At 44.8% G+C, this 22,962-nt stretch overlaps 1 protein-coding gene across 1 annotated transcript in view; it reads right to left on the bottom strand.

Moving 5' to 3' along the window:
* Positions 1-22,962, bottom strand: part of LOC142584210 (uncharacterized) — a 48,394-nt gene that overhangs the window by 2,359 nt on the left and 23,073 nt on the right. Inside the window, exon 2 of the mRNA XM_075694372.1 lies at positions 4,388-4,688. Coding sequence (XP_075550487.1) covers positions 4,388-4,681 — 294 coding nt within the window. The 5' untranslated portion in view covers positions 4,682-4,688. The remainder of the gene's footprint in view (positions 1-4,387; positions 4,689-22,962) is intronic.

Below are 22,962 nucleotides of genomic sequence, written 5' to 3'. Positions count from 1 at the left end.
GCGCAGGTTGCTAGACGAACGGAACTTCCAAGTATGCCCTTCCTACTCTAAAAGTAAAAAAAGGCGCCTAATTTCATATCCGTTCCTTGCCTCCACAGATAATTGAATAGGATTACGTTTCATTCATTTACAAATCTCACAAATTTCTCAGCGCTTTCTTCTTTACCGAGAGAGGATGGAATCACGAAGAAGATTGCAAATTGGAGGCGGCTCTTGTCTTCATTATCCTAGACCACTTGCGAATGGAAGCACGCCTACACCATCTTTGTCGTTGTCGCCCTCAGCCACTCCCCACCAGATCTCCGAGAATGTTTAACCAGCGCAAGATCCCTGTGCATCGTCGGCGCTATCGGAGGCCATTTTCTGGCGTGCTCGATCAGATAGACGGCGCTGTGAAGAGAACGCCGCACTTAGTGGAGGAAACAGCAATCGGCGAATAGAGCCTATATTCAGAAGACAATAAGGGCCAAACAATGAAACCCTCCTTACCTCAGTAAGGAAGCCTTCACTGCGGTAAGGCCACCTTATGTCACTTTGAAAGCTTCCTTACTGAGGCACCCTCAGCGAAGGCTTCCTTGGTGCTTCCTCAGCGTAAGGTGGCTGCGAAGCTACCTTCGCGTCCTTATGCAGCTCCTGGCCCTGAACGAGCGCTTCACCTCACTGCTTAGCACGTAATGTTTGCTTGCGCATGCGCACTGTCGCCCGCCTGCGGGGAAGCGCGAGCACGGTAGTACGTCTTGTCAGGCATGTTCGTTTCAGTCGCACGTTCGGCATGAGTAGCGTTCGTAGGCGTTGCTAGAGCGTTGCTAGGTGTTGCACGACACCGACGGTGCCAGCGTTGCTGGAGCCTATCTAGTTCTGCGCTATAATGTGGTACCTTTTTACGTTTATTAAACAAAAGTAGAAGAAAGCGTGCACGGGTCTCTACAGCAGCACTTCAATTTAAAAATTATGCAACGATACAACATCTTTTTATTGAATAATGGTGGTCGCGTAAAGCTCTTAAAAAATCATCTCGAACCCAGGCATGCGGCAACCATTCCTTACGTAAGGACGGGCGAAGAGAGCTTTCAGAGTACGCTTGCTTCCTCCATCGGTCCTTTGCTGTAAGGAGGCCTCACGTAAGGTTAGGAAGCGGTCGAAGAAAAGGAACATTTCGTTGTTTGGGCCTAAATGTCGCATGCAAATGAGTCGCATGCCTCATGAAACAGACCGCGTCAAATACTTTTACAATCGCCATCCTTGTTGTTACTGGCAACAAAACTTTAGATAGACAGACCGCATTTCATTTCAGTGATTCGGGCTAAACAAAAGGCAAGATGCTTGGAAATCCTAGCGGCGTAGCCCACCACGCACTATACGGCGTGATGTAGTAGAGAGATAATTCATCGTTCCTCGATGCTACAGTGGTCCGCACACCGAATCGACCAGATAAAGCAAAAGAGCCCGTCATATCACCTGCACAGCCATACGAACTTGACATGTAAGCTCTTCTTCAGAAGAATGCGCATCAGAACTTGTGAAATTGCATTTTCTTTCATCTTCAAATGCAGGGTAATTTACTTTTCATTACTAATGGTTTGAAACTCTGGACTGATTGTTGCTGAGGTAATTGACGGCAGAAGATGCTGACTCCATCTCTTCAAAATGGTGGGGCCATTCCCCCTTAAGAAATACGTCATTTTCTTGCTTGCGCTTTTTCCCCAGCAAACTACACAGTGACGAGCGAATTATGCAAGTGGTTACACCCCATATTAACAAAAAAAATGGCAATATTTCCTCAAATGCACACCGCCGCTCGACGGCTGTCTCGCTCTCCTTCACTTGCAGTCTCGCGGATGGTGCGGCATAGTGCGGGTTCTCGTCAACAGTGCTCTGTTCGTATATCATAACTCTAATTTGGTCAAACTATTGTGCTTCAAATTTTCCCCTCACCACTTCTTTACCTAGCGTCCATCACGTGGCCAAGGTCCATCTAAATAGGCCGCGAAGCTTGGATCCAAAAGCGTGCCAAAACCTACTGCCAGAGATCTCAGTTAGTGATGCAGGATTGAAGCGCGACTAGGTGAGGGGGGACAGACACTGAAACTATCCGAAAAGAATTGTTCGAAAATTAAAATACTGTCACACGATTAAATATTACATTTCAAATATTTTTCCTGTACTACAATAACTAATGTGTATATTTTTTTCTTTTTCACAATTTATTAGTTCGTTCGTGGTGACCCCTACCTACGAGTGATTCTGGCACAAGACTTGGCAAGACTTTGCAAACCAGCTATTATGTCGTGCGGAATGGCTTTGCTCACTTGAACGCGCCGGTTCCGTCCGAGCTTTTTTATTTCCTTGCCTCTTTGTGCAAAGTGTGGCGTGCGCTTCACTTCAAATATTGCGTGACCTAGCGCACGGCATTCATTGGCAAAAGGTGCGAGTGCAAGCTTTTTGTTATCGTACAAGTTCACGCTGCGGCATCCGACGCGCTGTCTCTCGTCGTGGTGATAAATGCGGAACGCTCCTCGAAGTAACGTCGCGCTATGTTCGTTCACTTTCCCAACATATGGCACTGAGTGTCTGACGGGCAGCAAAATTGATAAGTCGAATGTTTTTTAAATGATAATGTGGGCAATGTTGTCTTTTCTGACAACTGTTGCATATGAATCCATGGGGTCTCACGCAATTGTGAATGCTTCTGTGAAAAGGCTTCACATATGTTGCTTTAAATTGCGACTGTGTGCTGGCCATAGTACTTTTCATTCATTGAAACATAGCTTTCGGTTTGGTAACTTGCACTGGTTGCATTATTCTAGACGAATAAACGGTAAGTTCCTTTGGCAGTGTCATTTATTTACGTTCTACTTGCTCACCTTCCTACGGAACCCACTGGAGCAGTTGCTGTCGATGACAGCCTAATTATGTTTACATTAAGATATACACCACTCCTATAGTTTAATGAGACGCTGGCGCTTCAGCAGAGGCGAGTCGCAAGCTCACCTCACCCTCAAAAGAAAAATAACTGCTGGCGTAGCGGTCAAAATGACGGAGACTAAAGAAATTTAAACATACGCGCCAAGCAGTATGAGACCTTGACGTCAATGCCATTTCCGATTCTGACGTCATTACTTATTCTTTAAATTTATTTTTTGCTTGCTGTCAGTTGTCCCCCGGATACGCAGATGGAGACGGTTGCAACGAGCCGCCATTTTCTTGGCATGTTGGGTTCTATGGAAGCTTCGCTACCACTTTACGGTCTTGTGGACTGAAATGCCCGTAAATGATACTATCGATTCTCTCACATATTAGGTAACAAGTGGGGAACATTTTACTGCGTAGCATTCTTTGATTAGGTGCTCGGAGTCACTTTCTGCTCCGTTTCGTTCATCCTTACGTTTAGTGTCCGAAAAATCCCGTACCGCCATCTAGGCTTGAAAAGGTGAACTTCTGTGAATACAAAATCTTCTGTACGCCTATTACCACCTATTTGTGGGTGCACTAACCTTCGGTGCGATATTTTGTCAGCCAGCGTGACAGTATAGTTGATTAAACTTCGTCCTTCGAGCGGCTTCATGACATTGTAAACTCGTTATTTTAAGGTAAAAGAACACCAATAAAATTGTCTGACGGCAGGTTTCGGAGACATGACATACTAGTTCAGAAGCGCGATAACGAAACCATTACGCCATGGACGTATACGCGTCGACAAGCAGCTTAGAACACCCAAGGTTTTAAATTTCTCGCGGCCAAGCGAGCGCGTAGAAACGCTTGGAGCGTTTGGATTTGGCATTAACGGGGCGCACTGAAAACACAGGCGAGAACTTGAGCGGACAAGGAACGCATGGATAACGCAAACTAGATAATTGCGTGTGTACCAAAAGATTGAAGCTTCTGAAGAGGACGCCTTGGAACGAAGGCCAACGTGACGGCGGGCAAATTATGCGATAAAAAAAAGAAGCACTAGTGCAACATTTCTTTCATTTACCAAACTCAAGATTGGTATTAAAGATGAGTTTACTGGGGAGACCGTCATCGTGTGCGTGGCATTCCTTGCAGTTGCGTATTTCTTAAAATACGACAGTCTTGGTTGCAAGTGTACAGCCTTTACGCTTCATTAGTAACCATTACAAAGAATGCTACGCACTATACGATGATTCCCCAGTGGCGAGTTTCTGCCCTAGTGTTTATCATAAGGAGAGGTCGCATTCTTGGCACATCACCTTTCGTTGACACTTTTACTTGAGCGTGAGGTAATAAGGTGCAGGATCTACATCGCAATGCTGAAGCGATGGAGATCGCGTCAGTTATCTTATCCGATGTCTGCCCACTGAAACTCATATCTGCGACAGTGATCGACTGAGGATAAGGCCCCTAGTGACCTTTCTGTGGCTCTCACCTCCGCATGCAGTCGCCCATAGGGTGTGGCATAGTGCTGGTTCTGCGTCTCGTGCCTGAATCGGTCCACCTGCGTCTTGTAGGCCAGCATGCCAGAGCAAATGGCTACAAGGCTGAGCGCAAACAGGAGTACCCCGGCCACCCACACGGGCTGGTACCGGAGCCACACGAAGCCGACCATGAAGGTTACCGTGCCGCACAGGCTGAAGCACAGGCCAACCACTGTGGTTGCCAGCGGACCCCACAGGCTGGGCTCGTCGGTGCGACGCGGAAGGCTGAACGCCGGGGGCTTCATTCCTTTACTGCACCGCGCAGAAAGAATGTGAAGAATCAGATACTTAGTACGTGTCCAATATTCGGGGGTGATACTTGGTCACCATATTTAAACAGTGCGCTTTCAATGAACGCCTGGGCGTAGCAGTCAGTTAGCCGCACCTATCTATTTTGATTTTAGTACACGAATCAATTGCTGATTATTAAAACACATTTTCTTCAATACATAAAAAAGTTGTTGCGGATGCCGTAGAAGGTACATATGAAATTGAGTAAAGAGAGAGCTTATGCGGACTGCAGAAATAAAATGAACACACTAGCAATTCTTCCAAAGTATACTGCTGACGTTCATAACGGTGCTTGATCATGGAGGCACAAATTATCGCCCGCATACATGAATAATATTCCTGACACCATATTCGTGACAGGAGGCGCTATAACATAAAACTATTCCAAACTTTTCTATTCCAATTCTGTAATCAGCCCTCCGCGATTAGCCAAAAACTTTCTTGCACCACCCCCACTTCACCTGTCTGTCACGCGACGTCACGAAAACCGCGATAGCTCCCTATCTGATATGACGTGTACACACTGATTAGGTATGACTCGACCGAAAAAGGAAAAATAGTTATTGCTGATTCGACGCCTTTTCGCCATTAGCCCCCGGCTACGTGGTCAAAAGTTTTCGGGCCGCACCCACTTCACTTGCCTGTCACGCGATGTCAGGAAGCCGCAAAAACTCACCGTGTCAGAGTGACGTGTATGCATTAAAGATGCATTAATATGCCCAACAAAACTGAATTTTCTTCTGAATAGCCACAGGCTGCCCCGTTCCGAAAAGAATAAAAGATGGCTGCCGCCAATCGATCAGGCGCTGGCTACTCGCACGTGCCGGAGAGCATGGGTTTATTTGCTTATAATAAATCTTCTTGCGAGGCCATTTAACGTTTTCGAGCACTTTCGGCACGTTAACGACCTTGTTCTGCCAACTCTTCTTTGTTGAGAAATCGTTTTAGCGTCATTCTTAAGCTCCCGTTGCATGCCGCCGCGATTTTCGACCAGCCACCGCGAGCTAAGTAGGGGAAAGCGGACCAATCGCAGACGCCGGCATCACCCTCTTCATCAGGTTATCGACTTGTGCAGTGGCTCCGCCCTATCGAATCCATCTCCACTTGGGCGTGCCACTCGCCTCTTTTCAGCCAATTGGATAAGACAAGCCGCTCAGTGTAGGCAATGTTATTCGCTTTTCAAGCAAACAAAAGTGACCTCCTATGAACGAGGAGAGTTTTTGGTCAGTTCAGACAATCCTGCGGGTGACCGCCTGGTGCTTGCGTCGGCGGTTACGCAATTTTGACATCAGGAGATTGGAATAAACACATATTGGAATAGTTTTACGTCATAGGGCCCAGTGTCTCGAACCCGAAGCGGAACCAAGCCGAAAACAGGAACCGAACCCAAATTTTCGCGCGGAACCGGAACAGAACCAAACCCGTATTTTCCCGCCATTTTGGAACTGAACCCGAACCGAAACGAATCTAAGGAACCGTTCCGAACCGGTTCCGGGAACGGATATTTCGAGCAGAGCAGTTTGGGGGTGGGGGGGGGGCGAGGTAAAGAGTAGAGAACTGAATTTTCTTCTGAATAGCTGCAGGCTGCCCCGTTCCGAAAGGTATACAAAAACGCTGCGGCCGATCACTCAGGCAATGGCTTCTCGTACCTGCCGGAGAGCATGAATTTATTTGCGTATAATAATAATAATAATAATAATAATAATAATAATAATAATAATAATAATAATAATAATAATAATAATAAGCCAGGTTACGCCCACTGCAAAGCAAAGGCCTCTCCAATACTTCTACAACTACTCCGGTCATGTACTAATTTTGGCCGTGTTGTCCCTGACAACTTCTTAATCTCATCCGCGCACCTAACTTTCTGCCGCCCCCTGCTACGCTTCCCTTCCCTTCGAATCCAGTCCGTAACCCTTAATGACCATCGGTTATCTTCCCTCCTCATTACATGTCCGGCCCATGCCCGTTTCTTTTTCTTGATTTCAACTAAGATGTCATCAACCCGCGTTTGTTGCCGCACCCAATCTGCTCTTTTCTTATCCCTTAACGTTACACCTATCATTCTTCTTTCCATAGCTCGTTGCGTCGTCCTCAATTTAAGCAGAACCCTTTTCGTAAGCCTCCAGGATTCTGCCCCGTACGTGAGTACTGGTAAGACACAGCTGTTATACACTTTTCTCTTGAGCGATAATGGCAACCTGTTTCCATGATCTGAGAATGCTTGCCAAACGCACCCCATCGCATTCTTATTCTTCTGATTATTCCAGTCTCACGATCCGGATCTGCGGTCACTACCTGTCCTAAGTAGATGTGTCCCCTTACCACTTCCAGTGCCTCGCTACCTATCGTAAACTGCGGTTCTCTTGCGAGACTGTTAAGCATTACTTTAGTTTTCTGCAGATTAATTTTTCGACCCACCCTTCTCCTTTCCCTCTCTAGGTTAGTGAGCATGCATTGCAATTGGTCCCCTGAGTTACTAAGCAAGGCAATATCATCAGCGAATCGCAAGTTACTAAGGTATTGTTCATTAACTCTTATCCCCAATTGTTAGGTCTCTGGATACCTCCTGTAAACACGCTGTGAATAGCATTGGAGAGATCGTATCTCCCTGCCTTACTTCTTTCTTTTTGGGGGATTTTGTTGCTTTCATTATGGAAATCTACGGTATGGAGGACAACGGAGGACTACGGTATTTGCGTATAATAAACCTTTCTGCGTGGCCGTGTAAAGTTTTCGAGCCCTTTCGGCACGTTTACGACCTCGTTCTGCCAACTCTTCTTTGCTGAGAATCCGTTTTATCGTCATTCTTAAGCTTCCGTCGCATGCCGCCGCGATTTTCGACCAGCCACCGCAAGCTAAGTAAGGGAAAGCGGACCAATCGCAGACGCCGGCACCACCTTCTTCATCCGGTTATCAATTTCCAGTGCTGTGGCTCGGCCCTACCGAATCCCTCTCCATTTGAGCGTGCTCCTTCCCTTTTCTCAGCCAATTAGATAAGACAAGCGGCTCAGTGTAGGCAATGTTATTCGTTTTTCAAGCAAACAAAAGTGGCCTACCATGAACAAGGAGAGCGTTTGATTGGTCTGTTCAGACAACCCTGCGCGCGACTGCCCGATGCTTGCGTCGGCGGTTACCCAAATTTGACGTCAGGAGATTATAATAAAAACATATTGGATTAGTTTTACGTTATAGGGCCCTAGCTAAGCAAAGTGCCCATAGATTTTTTATCACGGTATCAGCCTCTTATTTTTGTCACAAGAAATCGACGCACATGTGAAAAAGCTTACGTGGATCTAGTAAACACGCTGGCGTGCGCCGTAGAAGCCTCCAGAACGATGGAGAGAAATTGACTCGCGGCCTGGCGGAGAGCGTGTAGCCTTTTAAGCAGTGTTAAGTCGGCCCATCTCCACTTTTCCTCGCGGACGGCGGCGCCATGTCGGTGAGAACCGACTTGAATGTCCTGGAACTAGTTTACGCGCCTGACCGATAGCGAGGCGCACCCCGACTGGAGAATGAGAACACTGTTGTACAGTGGCTGGCATGTGTATGTACGCCACTGCTTCCGCGTGAAGTTATGAATAGACTGGCTGGTTAATGGGCTAGTTGGTTCATTGCAACTTAGGTAACAGCGCGAAACATAGGGAAGGGTCGACGATAGAGACCGAGTGCGAGAGATCAGCGCTTCTTTCAGTCGGTCTCTATCGTCGTCCCTTCCTTATGTTTCGCACTGTTACATAAGTAGCGATGAACAGAAGCGGCGCGCCGTGTAAAAAAAAATGACGATTAACGCTGTCGACCAGCCCGTGCCGAAAACCTATCTTTTAAGACTTTGAGGAAATGCTTCCGCTCGACTCCTTGGTCAACGCCAGTATCGGTAGTCACGGACCTGCAGGGAGCGCGCGCCTGTTCTAAGCACGGCCGCATCGTGACCCTGCGCACATCGGACTGACACAGTGCGCGGTGAGCAAAACGTGTTGTTTGTTTGCCGCTCTCGAGTAGCAGTGCTCTATTGATTCTAGATCACTCTGTGTACTGTAGCCTCTCTAAAGTGCCGTATTGCATGCGTTGCATTGTTTTGTAGAACATTGTGTGTATGTTGTTATGATTTAAGAGAAATTCTTCGGCATCGTCTCTTTGCTGTAAGTAGCTTGTTTTCGTTTGCGAGCCTTTCATTTCGATTCATTCTCTGGCTTGCGACCAGCGAATCCTGGGCACGAAACGAGCACCCTTCTTTGTCACTTGGTAGCTCGATTTCGGCTAAGCTTATCACGCTAAGTCGAGAGCATCTCCAGAGAGACCGGAATCGCTACCCCCCACACGCTCTAAGGCTGAGTTCTTCTAGAGCATGAACGGTGACACCGTTGGAAATGCTACCCCTCTCCATTTAGAAGTGCAGGTGTACTTGCCGTGTACTTCATATTTTTATTTTCCCAGGCTCAAAGTCGCCCCCAACTAAGGCTGAAGTCTCGAGATTGTTTTGTGTACTATAAAACTTTTCTCACTCTCTGTATGACCCCCTATAGTATAGAAGTGTGGGCATACGAGCCGCTTCGTTTGGCTGTGTCTCACTTCACTGCTGCGAAGTCACCTTAACCAGAGCAGAATCTCAAGAGTAGTTGTCTGTTAATTTTTCTCAGCTACAACATGCCGGTCATGCAGCGCAGAAGTGCAAGGTGTACGTGCCCGCTGTTTTGTGTGAAAATTGAACCGTTTCTTTTTCCAGTGTGCACGAGTGCCCTCACCGCCGGCACTTTATAGCATTAAAGGAAGGCCGAATCGCCGCCTGAGCCAGTCCGCTCCTGAGGGCTGCTGCCGAACGCTCCGTTAAACCAGAGCCGTCACCGACGCCGCATCTGCTCTTCGTACCCCGCATGGAGGAAGGAAACTAAGGAGAGGCCCTACCCCCTCCGCGCGCTAGGAGAAAAGTGTGGAGGAAATGACGTAGTAGGTTCTCCTCTTTTTTGCTCATGTTTTATTTATTTGCCGTAGCGGCCACGCCTTTCAGGCCACAATGGTGACTTTGTTTTGGCTCTGTGCGCCCACACGTGTTGCTCCGTAGGTCTCGTACCGTGGCAAAGGCGCCGTGCGGCCAGGTTTGCGTTGGTATCCGTGTTTTGTTGCGCTGCGTTATCTGGACCGTGCTCTACCGGATATTGCTGTGACCAGGTGGGACAGGAGGAACTAAAGTTCGTGAAATCAACGCACATGCAGCGCTGTACGCAATGTACCGAGCCACGGCAATGGCAACGGACGAAGGAATATCCGCGGGAAACTTTGCCCTCTTTGGCGGAATCATGCTAACGTGCTAACGATTGTTTAGTATTGCCGCGGAGCGCGCACGTCCGAGCAGCCCGGTTGCGCGCAGCGCGGCGTGGTTTCGCGAGGAATGTAAACAAGAGAGGAGAGCTGGCCCAATAGGCGGAGCAACGCCATGAGTAACGCCAACTTCCGGCTTCACTTTAGCTTCACAAAGAGTGACGTCAGGGCCTCTCCTGAGTTTCCTTCCTGCGTGGTACCCCGTCACTTTTGTCTTTACTGGCCTATATAAACGCCTTTGATTCGCTCAGGCCCTCAGCGGGCGTGCGCGAGCTCACCACGGTTTTCCTCCTCTCCTCTCCCTCTCTCAATCTTATCTTGCTGTTCCCTCGTTCCCGTACCCCAGAGTAGCCTAGCCAACCAGACAAATTTCTGGTTAACATCACTGCCTTCTCTTTTTATTTCCTCCTCCTCCCTCTGGGTGAGTAAACTATCGATGTTCTAGTGTCACTGTCTATTACATTCTCACTTTTCGCATTCCTTTGGATTTTTATTGGGTTATGCTTGGTAGATTGAACCGATTTCTGTAAATGTGATCGCTTCTCTTTAATTGCATATTTATGCGCGCCTCGCGAAGGTTTTTCTTTTAGTCACTAATTATTATTGTAAATCAAACGGCTTCCTTGGTAATTATTCCTTTCTACATTTTCATTTTAATTCTTGCGTTGTTGTTAATCTAACGTCATCGTTGTCCCATTACTTTCACTGAAAATGAACCTCTTAATACTTGCAGACCCACTTTCCCCCGTCTCCATCTAGATATTTTCTGAGGGAAGCTGCATTTGCCTTCATGTTCACAGCAAGAAACTTGAAGTGCATTGTTCAAATAGGCCTTCTTGTATAACAGAATGAATCAGACTCCTAACATATGAATGGAAGCAGCGATGACGCTCTGTCAAAGCATGTTTTCGAGTGAACAGCTAGGGAGGAATGTCAGGCAAGACAGCTTGTTCCGCGTTTTAGTCTTCGCTTTCTGCGCACTCTTCGCTTCAAGTAGCGGTTTTGTCGAACATCACTTTCCTTTAATTTCCGTGAGGGTCCTAGGGTCCTCGTAAGCATTTGCACTGACCTTATTATAGTACACTATAGCGCTGTCACAATTTTTATGTGAGCCAGCAGACCTTGTTGCAGCCCAGACTTTAACCATAACGACAAGAAATGAAACTACGCACATTATCAAAGGACCTGCTCGAATATCTTTGCTTTTGTCAGGCAAAGAAAGAACATCCAAAACACATTGTTTTAACACTGTCTGTGGGACCCCATAATCGGAACCCATTGCTCATGCCTCTCGCCTATTTTAGACCCCGCGAAACAATTTATTTTTTGCTCATGCACATAATATTTGGAGTCTTATGCAGAAGTGTTTCTACAAAGGTAGTCGTACAGTGACTAACTGTTCCTATATTTTATTCGTGTGTGCAGTCGGCGCTGTTGTTTCCGAAGATGGGTCGCTTCAGTCATCATCACGTCAGTAAGCATTTCCAGTTTAATATCGAGAAAGAACAGTCTATATGTAAGATTGGAGACTGTCAGACTAGGTTTGTTGGGCTGCTGAGCACGAGGTCGCGGGATCGAATCCCGGCCACGGCGGCCGCATTTCGATGGGGGCGAAATGCGAAAACACCCGTGTGCTTAGATTTAGGTGCACGTTAAAAAAACCCAGGTGGTCAAAATTTCCGGAGTCCTCCACTACGGCGTGCCTCATAATCAGAAAGTGGTTTTGGCACGTAAAACCCCAAATATTATTATTATCAGACTACGTTATCGGGATAGCATACTGCTAACCTTGAACGTCACATGCAGCGACATCATAGCGCAGAATACCAAACATTAGTCCTGGAGGAGCCGTCGCGTTGCAAATCTTCGCGAAGGTCTGGCAGTGAGCAGGTTCTCCGACTACACAAGGGCAAGGAAACGAAGCAGGCACAACTCTCGCACGCATTGCAGGTGAACGCGGGTGTGAGCGCAAACAAAACCGGAGAAGCCGTCATGAATGCTTGCGTCGAATTTTTCATTATGAACGGTCGACCATTTCGCGTGATTGATGAGTTCGGATTTCGAAAAAATCATTGACCCTATATTGCAGGGCCCTGAGAAAAAAAAATATAAAAAATTACTGTGGGCGCCGAGAGTGTTCGATTATGAGTGGCGAAAGAAGCAAAAAATTGATCACAGTCACTTCAAAATCGTCTTGTTTCGCTGAAAATAGACAGTGCTACCTGCCTTGATCGAGCAATCCTTGGCATCAGTGTACAATTTATTGAAGATGGCAGGATCTGCCTGGCAGACATTGGCTATGAAATAACTTTTTTGAGCAGCACACCGCGGAAAACTTAAAACGTGAAGTTCTTGGTGGGCTCTCTGAATATGGAGTAGCTCTCGACTAAGTGTACACTGTAACGACGGGCAATGACGCGAATACGGTTAGAGCGGTTGCTCCTCCTGCAGAGCCAGCATCCGAAGACGAAGATGTGCGGCACGTGCCGCAGTCAGAGAATGAAAAGTGGGAAACACCAGATAATAATTTAAGAGGAAGCTTTAGCTCGGGCCCAACTCCGACGCGGCCTATTCAAATACATGTAAAACGCAAAAACGTTTTTATGAGATAACCCCTGGACCGATTTTGATGAAATTTGTTGCATTTGAAAGAGAAAGTTAAATTCTAGTGACTGTTGGAAGCGGAATTTCGATTTAGGGCATCAATTTTCCTAAAACGATTTTCAAATATTTGACCGTTTGAAAAAAATAGAAGCACGAAGTTTACAAATTGATAGCTATGCATCAAGAACTGATATCGCGGTTCTGTAAACGGCATCCATTAGATCATTCAAAGCGGACAAATTCAATATGTCATTTTACATCTTACATGAATTTGTTACGTTGGTTACAACGGTTTTACAAAAGTTGCATTTCCCTATGATTAAATTTTTTTATATTCATGAGTAACATATCAATTTTGTCCGCTATGGATGTACTTTTAGATGCAATTCACAGAATTGTATTATAATCTTTAGTGGTTCAGTTACAGATTTGTAAACTTGATAGTTTCGTTTTCTGAAAATTTTTGATTTTCGCCAATTTTTAATAAAAGATTGACGACCTAACTCAAAAATTCGAAACCAACAGTCACTAGATTTTAAGTTTTTCTTTTAAATGCAACAAACCTCGTCAAATTTGGTGCAGTGGTTGCCGAGAAAAACGAATTCTTCTTTTACATGTATTTAGATAGGAGCACTCGAGCTAAAGCTTCCTCTTAAGTCGTTTCTTTAAGGATCAATATAGGCGCTGAAAGATTCTGCAGAAGTGACAACAAACGCCCTGTTTTAGAGTTTGGTATCGAACCTACGGGAGCAAGAAAGCGAAGCTATTCGCTTCAGGAAAGCAAAGTCAAATGCGATCATCATCGCGTACTTTTTCGCTAGCACCTCTTTAGTAACAGCTTTCTTTCTGTGCGTACTCGATTAGCGTGTACTACTTATTCGTGTAATGCAATACATTGGTACACAAAGGTGGATATCGGCGTCGTAAAAAGTTCACTAGACAATAATTTGCTTCGAAGATGCATGAGCTCATGTGCTACATGTGTGTGTGTGTGTGTGTGTGTGTGTGTGTGTGTGTGTGTGCGCGCGCGCGCGTATGCATGTGTGTGTATGTGTGTGTGTGTATGTATGTGTATGTGTGTGTGTACGTGTGTGTGTGTGTGTGTGTGTGTTCGTGTGTGTGCGGTGCACTACCATACAACACCACCTCCGCTGCCACACTCGTATACACTCGTACACTCTAGTGTGTACGAGTGACGGGTTTCCGTCGAACTCTCGATTACACTCGAGTGTACTGTAGCTATGCATACACACTCTATGGGAGTTCCATGGTCTGTGCCTGTATTTCGAATTACACAGCGTCCGTTGCTGCCCCACACAGCAAAAAGGTAACGCGCATAACGAACAAGGTAATGCCGCAAGTTATTTAACAGTAATTTTCCTTTGTCTAGTATCATAGTATATATAACATTCATTTAACTAATATTCTGAGCATTTTCTTTTGCAGATTCTTAATTCAAATGATTATACTATTTTTTCACTGCAAAACCCCTTGCTCCCAATCAACAACACCATGCATAACCGCTGGCTACTTGGTCATTACCCTGTCGTCGGCCAGCTCCCTGAGGCACATTTGCTGTCGTGTGCGAGTTTTGTGGCGTCTTAATGTTCAGATGCTGTGGTCGGTGGTAGCGCTGCGCTGCTTCTGTGCTGCGTTTCCCCGCGGCCTGGCCTGACGGTTGCAAAGCGCATTCGTCCCCGATTTCCACTGGGCGTCCCTTGTCGAGATGTGCCGCTTCGATATGCCGGCTCACCACAGATTCGCTTAGACAGACTCCCACCGTCTGTCGGATTTGCCTTACTTTAAGGGAATTGATCGGATGACCATCGGGCCTCCATGGAATAAACGAGCGGAGAAGAGAGCGCAGGTGTGCAGCCGTTGTCACGCAATAATCATCAAGCTGTCGTCATTCTGTTGTCGTCATGCCGTCTTGCTCATGGTGTCATCGTCATCGTGCTGTCATCATCTCCACCGTCTTACCGTCGTTGTCTTACTGCCACACCGTCTGGATAAACCTATGGACAATAATTCCTGCCCCACCATCAAGGAAGCGCCGTCATCAGCGTCAGCTCATGCTTCGGAAGTATTGCTAGTGGGTGAATTCGGTTCCTGCGGTCAGCATGGCTGTTCGCTTACTTGGCAATCATCTTCGATGGTTACTGCATAATTTTTCCTTGTTCACGCTTACATGCGTGCAGTGAACTAATATTATGAACGTTTGGTTAAGTGAACACTAATGTGAAGGCCATGACGAGGCAGATAAGTAAATTATGAAAATCAGCATATACTCCAATAAGGACGGTAAGTATTGTGGGAAAAATTGTAGAATGCGTTGAGAAAATACCCCTTGAGAATGCGTGCACCGCATAATCTCTCACGAGGTACGATTCACCTGCAGCTCTAAAGCAAGGGTCGTCCAATTATTTCTAGAAGATGACGTTATACTTCGCATTCGGCAGCGCCGTGACCACAACGCTCTGAGCCGTATTTTCCGAGAACAACGTAGGCATGCTTGCCGCTTGAAAGAAAGTTTCACCCGGCTTACGACGTCAGCCCAATCGTTTATCATTTGCTGCCGTAAACGTTTTACACGTCCGCAATGAAGAGAGCGTTGGTGGCACGGCTTTCATACACCCTATACAGTGGGCTTTCGCGTTTCGCAAGCATCGTTGGCATCATTAGTCGAAGACATACGCGTGAAGGCTACAGCACATATAAGCAAGCGTGAAACGACTACATTTTCTTTTTGTGTGCGTGTTATTATGTCTGTGTGTGTGTCGTTAGAGCTTTTCTTCCCATAAAACCAGAACCACATGTGATACAGCTCGTCAGAAACCGACTCATAAGATGTCTTGTGCATGCCCTAGAAGTTCACAAACGAGTGCTTGTGTCATAAAATTAACATAGAAACATTTTCGTAATTCACTATGCTGATGCAGCCAGACGTTTCAACGAATTCTCTAACTTCCTCAATAGGACTGCCAATATGTCTTTGGCCTCAACCGGCTATGAGGCGTCACTTTTCTAAAACATTATTTTTCTGTTTTTTTTTTGCCGGATAAGACAGTATATATCAAATAGAATGGGTAACGCATTACTAATATTGGTTGAACATGGTCTCTAATTTTTTTTAGAAGACATGATTTCTATAAGTATGGAGAGACACCTTTCTCCAAGGAAAATATACTAAGCGAGTGCGTAGTAATTACGAGCAGGAAGGCGCGAATTTCCTGTGCGGCGGCACCGAACAGAGTGTCCACAATAAGAGGAATACACCACAAGTGTTGACTTTGTTGCTTTTATCAGGCGCGGCTGTACCTTAGTGGTTATGTCATTGCGATGCTGAGGTTGAGGTCGCGTGTTCACATCCGGCGGCGGCGAAAAGCAAAAACGTTCGTGTACTTTGATTTAGGTGCACGTTAGGGAACCCCAGGTGGTCAGAATTAATCTGTAGTGTCCCCACTATGCGAGCTGCCTTCTAATCAGATCGTGATTTCGGCACGTAAAACCCCAGAATTTAACTATTTGTTATGGTTCTTCCTGTCATTATTATTGCATTTGGTATTATCCTGGCATCAATTGAAATCATTATCATTTCGCATAATAACGACAAACTGTTAATTATTGCTGACTTTAATGTACCTGGAATATCATGGATTAATAGCACTGTATCCCACAATTCCTGTTACATTTCTAAAAAAACTGCCACTCCTTGCTTGACTTTATTGCTTTTAATTCCATGCAGCAGCTCAACTTCACTGAGCACTGCTGCGGCAACGTTCTAGACCCTTTGCATTACGAATCTTGATACTGCTTCCGTCATGCGTAGCAACGTGCATCTGGTTGCGCCAGACAACTTCCACCCTCATTTAATTGTTTGTTCAACTCTTGCAGCAAAGAAACCCGCAGTGTATGTTCCAATCACAATAAGAAACGCAGCTTCAGTTATTCTTTTGAAAACTACGTTGGCTTGTACCATTATCTTGAATACGCTGACGGTCGTTCGTAGATGGGACAGCTGATGCTGATGAATAGGTTAATTTGTTTAAGAAATCATTGAAGATGGCCTGCGTATATTCATGCCTACAAAAGCGCACAAGAAGTGAAACTTCCCTCATTGGTTTTTTAATGAACTAAAAAGGCAATTAAACTGAAATACTGCGCACGCAGAAATGCGGGGCGAACAGGCCTAGATAGGTGGAAACATAAATTTAGGCGCTGTCGTCTTTCCAAATTATAACAGCTGTGTTCACAACGACTACATTGAACGTGTTGAAGCCAGCATGATATCTAATTCAAAATATTTCTGGAGTTAAAAATTAAAGAGCACTGAAGATGTACGTATTTTTGATGAAAATGACGATGTTGTTTGGAACACTGCTGATGTCTTTGCAGAACATTTCTGTTATGCATTTGATGTGAAATATGCTTCTACCTCAAGTAACCTTCATTCTCACTCTGGTGCAGTGTGTAGTCTATCAGTCACTGACGACCTTGTTACAAAGCGCCGCAAAGCTCCCTTTTCCTGTGGCGGTGATGTTATCCCTCCCGCATTGCGTAAGATGTATGGAAGCATATTTGTCCTTGTTCTCACAAGCCTCTTCAACAGTTCCCTAAAGTGAAGTACGTTTCCTACCGCTTGAAACGTTGCACAGGTTGTGCCCCTACACAAATACGCTGCTACTAACTACCAACCTATGTCTATTCTCTGCGTTGGGTCTAAAGTGTTTGAATCTGCATTACATTCCCTGCTTTCTGATAGTGCAAAGAACATTTTAATGGTCAAACAGCATGGCTTTATATCAGGGCACTCCCCAACAAATAACTTGGTCACATTTATGACCAATGCTTCCAGTGCGGTACGTAGTAGGGACCAATCAGACGCTCTTTACTTTGACCCAAGTAAAACATTTGATGTAGTTTGCCATGAGATCCTCATTACAAAGCTCACGCAAATGGAGATACCTTCTTCCACCGCTGCCCTAGTACCTCATTACCTAAGCAATGAATTATGCTTCGTTGGCATTCATGGACACTGCTCTGTTAGTTATGATGTCACTAGCGGAGAGCCTCAAGGATTCGTTCTTGGTCCTCCTCTCTTTCTACTGCTCATAAACGACGTTTAGTCAGCAATTCAACACCCTTCATTTCTTCTATATCCTGACCACGTAAGGCTATTTAAGACTGTCGACAGTGTTCACGACTGCATTGTCCTCCAAAAAGTATTTTTTTTTTGTTTTCAAACTGGTGTAGAGACAATAACTTAAGCTACTCTTCAGAAAGAACAGAGCGAGCGCTACACTGTACCTCCTAGATTTGAACAAACTTGCTCAGCAACGTATTATAATCTTGCTAACCTTTGTCGTATGTCGCAGGACTTCCACCCCCCCCCCCCCTGTTGCTTTTCTGAAATGACAGTCTACTGTTTGCCTTCTACTTCTAGAGTGTATGTATATGTAGTTTGGGGCGAAACGTGCAAATCTAATTCTAATCTCATTGAATGCATCTAGAATGAATTTATTTCTATATTCAAGCACCGCTTTTGCCGTTATGGCGCTCATAGTCCAGCCCTTTCAACGATACCTTAACTCTAGCCTCTAAAATAAAGACGTATTAAATCAGGCCTTCTGTTCCTCTATAAGATGATCCCAGGCTTTATACATTGTCCAAAGCTTCTTAATTACGTGCAATTTTCCATGCCGTAAAAGCATATCAGGCAGCATTAGGTGTTTTCTGCTTGGCCTTGTTGCATAAGAGACTGTCGTATGACTCGGCTTCAAGAGAGAGAGAGAGAGAAATGAAGAGGAAAGGAAGGTAGATTAACCAGACCCAGGTAGATCAGTCTCCGGTTCGCTACCCTGCACTGAGGATGGGAAATAGGGGTTAGAAAGATGACAGAGAGGAAAACGCTAAAAAACAACACAAAAACACGCACACTTGGAAACACACACACACACAAAAGGCCTTCCAGTTAAAGGAGGAGGAGGAGACAAAGGAGAGGAAAGACAGGGACGTTAGCCAGTGTATGTACCGGCTGGCTACCCTGTGCTGGGGAAAGGGGTAAAGGGAAGAAAAGGAGAAAGAAGAAGAAGAGGAAAAGAATGGAAAAAATAAAATTCACAATAAGGCGAAACTACGCGCTACAACGTTCAAAGGCGGTCGCACAATTCGCATGTCCTTAAAAACTTCAACAAAGCCCTTAAGGCCTTGAGTGCCGAAGCCCGTCTGGACCGATGTCCTAGAGCTTTTTCCTCTGTAAAGGGGCGATTGTCCAGTTTTGCGAGAGCGGTCACGAGCACTTTTCTTCGCACTTTGTAACGGGGACAGTCACAAAGGAGGTGTTCAATCGTCTCCTCGCAGCCGCAGGTGTCACAAGTAGGGCTGTCGGCCATTCCAATGCGCAATGAATAGGAGTTCGTGAATGCCACGCCGAGCCACAGGCGGCACAGAAGTGTTGCTTCCGCTCGTGGCAACCCTGGTGGTAGGCGGAGTTGCAGACGTGGCTCCAAGATGTGGAGACGTGCGTGCGTGAATTCACTGGTGTTCCACAGATTCTGTGTAAGCTCGCGGGCGAGGGAGCGAAGACCTGTGGCTGCATCTGTTCTTGACAGCGGTATGGGTATAATCTGGGCACCATCATGAGCCCACCGGGCAGCGTCATCCGCACTGTAATTTCCTGAAATTCCGCAGTGACCCGGTATCCACTGGTAGATGATGTTGCGTCCCTTGTTGATTGCGTGATGGTGGAGTAGTCGGATGTTTGCGACGAGTTGCTCATTTGGTCCATGGTTGAAAGGGGACATCATGCACTGAAGAGCTGCCTTTGAGTCACATAAGATGGACCATGAATGTGATGATTTGTGAACAATAAACTCCAGAGCAGCACGGATAGCTGCGAGTTCTCCAGCCGTCGATGAGGTAATGTGAGATGTCTTGAACTTGAGGGTGACACAATCTGCGGGAATCACCACTGCTCCAGCCGAACTATTAGAGGAGACAGAACCGTCCGTGTAATCGTGGATGCGTCCTCTGTGCTTTTCATGTAGCACTGAAAGCACGGTTTGTTTGAGGGCGAAAGTTGACATCTCCGTTTTCTTCCGTTGCCTTCCAGTTAAAGACGTTCACAAAGGCCGGTAGATCGCAAAAAGCGCAATAACGCTTGCACGGCCTTCTTATGTGACGTGAGGTCCCTTCGATGGTGCAGAATTCTTTTTTCCGATAGCGGTTGGTCGTCCAGTTAGTCAAGTTCGTGGCGAAGGCATTCCGTCTGTGGACTGTACTGCGGGCAGGCGCACAAAATATGGTCAATCGATTCTTCATGGCCGCAGTGGTCACATAGGCTTCAAAAACATGTAATAAGTATTTACCTGCATTGACATATATCAGAGTTCCTTCCCTGTGTTTTGTATACATGCAATGATATAAAATTAAATTATGGGGTTTTACGTGCCAAAACCACTTTCTGATTATGAGGCATACCGTAGTGGGGAACTGCGGAAATTTCGACCACCTGGGGTTCTTTAACGTACCACTAAATCTAAGTAAACGGGTGTTTTCGCATTTCGCCCCCATCGATATGCGGCCGCCGTGGCCGGGATTCGATTCCGCGACCTCGTGCTCAGCAGCCTAACACCATAGCCACTGAGCAACCACGGCGGGTCGACACAGGCAATGATCATGTGGTATGATTAACCTCCGTTTAGGCCGCCTCCTCATTTCCTGTTTCACTCTTTAAGTGCACCAGCACAAAGGCTCCGTAGCTGTTTCTGGGCACTATAATAAATAGCTGATCAATTTATTATTATTATTATTATTATTATTATTATTATTATTATTATTATTATTATTATTATTACATAGCCTTATGAACTGCATTTACAAAATGCAGTTCATAAGGCTATGCAATGGTTTGAAGAATACTGTGTATATATCAATGCTAAGAAAAACAAAATCATGTGCTTTCGTAGTCCATTAAAAACTCAAAAAATAAACTTGCCAATAGTTCTACATAATGAACATTGTATTTCGTGTAAATGTACTGCTATAGAATATGTGTAGACATTCAAATACCTGGGTATAACGTTCAGCAGCGGCATGTCTTGGCATCATCACATGGCGTTTTTGTGTGGCAAACGACAGAGTGTTGCATATTTACTTTTCAACATAAAAGGTTTAGTACCGCTACCAGTCAAGAAAATGATAGTTCATGCACTAGCGTACAGTGGGCTGAGGTATGGCATAACGATCTTCGCCTTTTGTACAGAGCACTATAAAAATCGAATTTATAAACTACTAAAAATATATTTAAAAATGTGGCTTATGGTACTACACTGAACGACAATAATATTTTTCAGGAATCAGGATTTTGCACATTGGGCGATTTATTTACCAGAACTGTTATTACGCGGCATAATTGAAGCGATGAATTCAAAGACGCATACGATGCACATCTATTGTTAAGAAATAAAAAAAAAACGTTTTAAGGTATACCCTATTCTACTACTAAATATGGTGAAGCGAGAAGAAGTGTATACACCCCAAAAATATTTAACGATTTGGCCGATGAATTCGTTTTGGCAACTTCGAAAAAAAACAGTTGAAGAAATTATTGATGAAATGTTGAAATTTAGTCCTGATTTTTACTTGAGTTGTTTATGTGTTTCTCTTTATTTACTATGTCATTGTCTGTTAGCGGGTAATACTACCAACCATTCTTCTGAAAGTTGGAAAAAAAAACGTGCTATTATGTAGATGTCTACCTATTCACCTTTCATGTAAATATGTAACCACATCGCTGTACCGACTCTGCCGGGCCTAATCGCACAAGTCCTCGTGGACTTAGACAGGCCTGTTTCTTTGTTTTGCTTTTGGATGTGTATCAATAATAATAATAATAATAATAATAATAATAATAATAATAATAATAATAATAATAATAATAATAATAATAATAATATTATTATTATTATTATTATTATTATTATTATTATATTAATTAATTAATTTATTTATTTATTTTCTGGTTCAGCCACAAGGTATGGTGCGGCCAGACGCTGTGCATATGTGCCGGACATTTTTGACAAGCTAGCGAGCGAAATCTTTATGATGACTTCGAAAAGAACGCTGAAAAAATTATTGAAAGAGCTATGGTGAAATTATCTTCCAGAATATTTTTGGATCGTAATATTCACTTCAATTTCCTTTGTTGCAAGTATAATAACAAAATGCTATGTTGTTCTTCTTTTCCAGTTCTTGTCATTCATTTATTTTTTTTGTTTTACATGTCTCATCAACTTACATGTTTTTTTCATCGTGCGTATCATGTATCATGTTCATAGGCACGGGACCATAAGCCAACTGAGGCTTAGACCGGCCTGTTCGTGTTGTTTTGCATTTTTGGTGGCAATAAATATTATTATTATTATTATTATTATTATTAGTATTATTATTATTATTATTAGTAGTAGTAGTAGTAGTAGTAGTAGTAGTAGTAGTAGTAATAGAATTGCCGTTCAAACGCTTTCAAACGTCCCCTGCCGAAACTTACAATATGTAGCATTGCATACAAAATAATTGTTCTTGCCAACATGGCGTGTGTTTTTGGGCAATTCGTTGTTGCATGCTCGTGAAAACAGCGTCGGCGTCACAAACGAGGAGTACATGACAATGATGATGACCCACCGTCGTGTTGCTTTCGCGAAGCGCTGCTAAGCCCTAAGATGAGCGATAAAATCCTGGCCATGGTGGCCACCTTCCCGTGAAGGCGAAATGCAAAAAACATTAAATAAAGAACACTGTGTACTGTACATTGGGTGTACGTTAAAGAAACCCATGCAGGGGGTCAAAATTAATCCGGATCCCAACACTACGGCGGGCCTCCAGATGAAATCGTGGTTTTGGCACGTAAAGTATGAGAATTTATGTGTAATTAACGATGATGATGATATGCCTCAAACATCGTATATTCCAATAATAGAGGATCTACCGAGAATAACGTTGTTGATGGAAAACAACGTCGCAGCGACAACGCCACGTAGTTTACACACTTGGTCACAATTTCACGGGAGCCAAGTGCCCTGTGTAGCAGAAGCACTGCAAATACGCAGAGAAAATGAAATCGCTCAATTTTTTTAAGGTGGCACTGCGTCATATTGCTCATGACATCCGTTTCAGTAAAATCTCTGGCGTCAGAGTCTATTTGAAGGTCTCATGCAGGACCTTCAAAACAAAACATCGAGCCATAAAAGCATGAAGCCTTCAAAACTGCATGTTCTTACTCACCTGCGGCCTAAATATTAATGTACACAAG

This window comes from Dermacentor variabilis, chromosome 1 (genome assembly GCF_050947875.1).
Source record: "Dermacentor variabilis isolate Ectoservices chromosome 1, ASM5094787v1, whole genome shotgun sequence".
NCBI lineage: Eukaryota > Metazoa > Arthropoda > Arachnida > Ixodida > Ixodidae > Dermacentor > Dermacentor variabilis.
The sequence above is the reverse complement of the archived record's forward strand: the minus strand, read 5'-3'. Positions and strand labels throughout refer to the sequence as shown.